The sequence below is a fragment of the Centruroides vittatus genome, unplaced genomic scaffold (assembly GCF_030686945.1).
Source record: "Centruroides vittatus isolate TY-2023 unplaced genomic scaffold, ASM3068694v2 scaffold_2802, whole genome shotgun sequence".
NCBI classification, from domain to species: domain Eukaryota; kingdom Metazoa; phylum Arthropoda; class Arachnida; order Scorpiones; family Buthidae; genus Centruroides; species Centruroides vittatus.
In genome coordinates this window covers 1,732,685-1,736,339 of record NW_027122693.1, presented here as the reverse complement: position 1 = coordinate 1,736,339, position 3,655 = coordinate 1,732,685, and the positions used below count along the sequence as shown (strand labels likewise).

General features: G+C 31.2%; 1 protein-coding gene across 1 annotated transcript; it reads left to right on the top strand.

Annotated features, from left to right (window-relative positions):
- Positions 1-210: 210 nt before the first annotated feature.
- Positions 211-1,068, top strand: LOC136987856 (uncharacterized). The gene has a single exon (XM_067285607.1). It carries the CDS (start codon positions 211-213, stop codon positions 1,066-1,068), a length of 858 nt encoding a protein of 285 aa, XP_067141708.1.
- Positions 1,069-3,655: the final 2,587 nt, after the last annotated feature.

Below are 3,655 nucleotides of genomic sequence, written 5' to 3'. Positions count from 1 at the left end.
ATGTGTAGCGTAAGACTTATTGTTAAACTTTGTTTACTTATTGAATATTTATATCTCTCTGTGTATGTGTATGTAAATAAATCAAAGAATACTAAATAAAAATACAAATATACTAAACTCAACTCAAGAACACTATTTTATATAATTACTCTTCTTTCTTTTTCCTGATATCTTTCAACAGGAATTTCTTTTAGACAGCTGGCATTTTCCATGAGAATTGGTAAATCAAGTATTGCAAGTATTGTCAAGGAAGTGTGTGAAGCCCTTTGGTCAAGTTTTCAATCAAAGTACATGCCTATACCGACAAAGGAACATATGACAGAAAAGGCTGAACAATTTTACAAAAAATGGAACTTTCCTAACTGTGTGGGTTCCATAGATGAAAAGCACTTAAGGATTAACTGTCCACCAAATTCTGGAAGTCAATATTATAATTACAAACAATTTTTTTCTATAGTACTTCAGGCTGTGGTTGATGCTGATTTGAAATTTTTAACAATTGATGTAGGAGCATATGGAAGGCAGAGTGATGGTGGAGTATTTAAGTATTCTGTACTCTATCAAAATCTAGAATCAAATAAATTGGAACTGCCATCAGATACAACATTGCCCCATTCTAACACAAAAGCCCCATATGTTTTAATTGGTAATGAGGTTTATCCTCTTACTCCATACTTATTAAAGCCCTACAGTAGAAGATCCCTGGATAAAAGTGAAACAATATTTAATTACAGACTATCAAGAGCAAGAAGAGTAGTTGAATGTGCTTTTGGCATCTGTGCTGTAAAATGGAGAATTTTAAATAAATTTATTGAAACTAGTGTAGAAAATGCTATAAATATTGTAAAGGCTGTAACTCTGCTGCACAATGTGATAATAGATATTGAAGGTTGCAGGGAATCTCATGCCATAGAGACAGATTTAAGCAAAAGTAAATGCAAAAATTTGACAAAAGTAAATAATGCAGCATCATTTTCAGCAAAGGTTATAAGAGATAAGTTTTGCCAATATTTTAACAGCCTAAATGGTTCTGTTCCATGGCAAGAGCAAGCTGTTAACAGGATCTAATGTAATTTAAACAGAGTTCTTTGAATTTTGGATGTGCCACTGATATTACATACTATATATTAATAAAATATACAATATATATATTATATAGTGTAATTTCATATTTATACAGAATAAATTGCATTTTTAGTTTGTGTATGATACTGGCTACATGTTCTCTTTCTATTAATTATGATCTAGTAGCACAAATTATTTTATTGTAACAGTTCATGTATAATGAAATTTCTATCTTTTAAATATATTTTTTCAGTATTTTATATATATATAATGTTCTATATCTCAACCCCATTAAATCCGACCACGTGGTTTGTACTGTACATGATTCGTATAATAAAAAAAAATTACTTACTGCCTATATTAAGTCTTGTGGCAACATTATCCCACTCCTTATTAACGAGGTCTCTATTATAGTACTCTTTAAGTTTTGAATTCCATAAAATTTGTCTTTGGAATATCTCCGATATCAACGAGTCAACAAAGTCAGCCATTTTCTTGTTTGGACGCGTTCTAAATATCAGATACGGTAGGTGTTTTATACATTATGTAAATGTATGCCTCTTTAATCCGAGTAGACAATTAATTTCGGTAGCTTTCTCACATCTATCAGGTTAAGTACTTGTTTTATTGATATTCACATATGCATTTCGAGCTTATTTAACAACTAAGCCCCTCCTCAGTGTAATGTTACAAAATTAAAAAAAAACAGCACATGAGATATTTCACAAATTTAACGTGCGTAGATCATCTTTACAGACATAAAAACATTCTTTTTCCATACCAAACAAGGTAGAGCAACGCCTTTTAAATTTTTTCGATACACCCATATGATACTTCTGGTTATGTTTTCCGAAAAAACATGAGTATGTATCGGATGACCTTAAAAAGTTTTCTTAAATATCACGATAAAATCCACAGACGTATAGCTTTTTAAAACAGTAATATAATAACTGTAACACTTTTACAAGACATTAAATAACAATTAAAAAACATTTTACAAATCATTTTACACCAACATTGATATTTTCCGAACAGATGATAATTCAATTTCAACGAAATAAATTTTTACGTGATGTATCCTTTAACTCCTACCAGTCCTTGAGTCCTACCAGTTTCCCCTATATAATTTTCTGGGTTTTGACAATTACAATTAATTTTATAAACCACATTTGATTTTTTTTTTAATTCATCGACATTAGTTTTGTATTTTTTATTTTCCGAATAAATGTTGTGTGAAATTTTATTGGTCAAAGACGGCGCCAAAACTATATATATATATAGGGCCTATATATTTTATTTTAGAATCTTACAATTAAAGTCAATATTATTAATATAGGGGAAGGTTTTTATAAGTTTTGTTTTTTATATATTTAATATTCAATCTGTTTTATAATACTGTGGTACCAAATTTTTAACTTATTCATGGAGTAATTGTTTAAGATAAACTTATTATCTAATTCTTTTAATTCAATTTTACGTTTAGTGTTATTAGTAGTTCTTGTATATATAGTTTTTATATCCACCATGTATGTATTCTTTTTTATGGTTGCAGGTATGCAACTATCACTCTTGCATATGCCTGTAGTCTACCTTCAGGTTCCTCAGTGATCTGAACATTATGTTCCAGTCCATGTTGTCAAAGGCCTTTTCTATGTCTATAAACTCTATGAGTGCCTTTCTTTTTACCCGAATAAGCTGTTCCATGTGCATCCTTAGGTTTAGTATACTTACTCGTTTACGTTTCTTTCGGCTGAAACCAAATGGTCTTACGATAGGTCTTCTTCTTCTACTTTTCGGTGCGGAATAATTTATTTTTCAATAGATTATTCCGCACAGAATTTGAGACTAAACTTGGTGTCTTATTATCCTCGCATTTCTGTGCTCTTTTCTTCTTTGGAGTCGGAACCACTATGCTCTTTTCGAAATCTTTTGATACTTGGCCAGTTATATACTTTTCGCTGATGAGTCTATACAGGTCGTTTTTAGTGTTTTTTCCTACAGCCAATATAAGTTCTGCGAATATCTAGTCTACACCAGGTGCTTTTCCTTTTTTCATTCTCACCAGTGTTACATTGAATTTGCATTTTAAGATTGATAGTCCCAAATCATTTGCATCAACCAGTTTCTCCTCTTCAATCAGTGTCTCGTTCAACTTGTCCCCTTTATAAAGTTCTTCAATGTATTCCTTCCATCGTTGTGCGATTTGTTTTTTCTCGATTAGGATATTTCCCTGCTTATCCATGATTGGACTTGTATATTTCCTTCCCTCGCCAAACTGTCTCTTCCCCTGCCTGTACACCTTTTCCATATTTCCTTTTCTCGTATTCTCATCTATTTCCTTACATGCTATGTTAATCAATTCTTTCTTTGCTTTTTTCGTTTCTCTGTTAATTAAATTCCTGTATCTTCTGGAGTTTTCCTGGTCGTGTGCTATTTTGTAAAATTTTCTCTGTTCCACCAATTTCAGAATTTCTGCCGTAATCCACGGTTTGTAAAATATTCTGGTTTTTTATCAATACATATATCTGCAGCTTTCAGTATTCCTGTTTTCATATGATCCCATTTCGAATCTACGTCATTGTTTGTTATC

Excerpts from the sequence above, each read along its gene's own strand:
- LOC136987856 (XM_067285607.1), top strand. The coding sequence starts at position 211 with ATGAGAATTGGTAAATCAAGTATTGCAAGTATTGTCAAGGAAGTGTGT.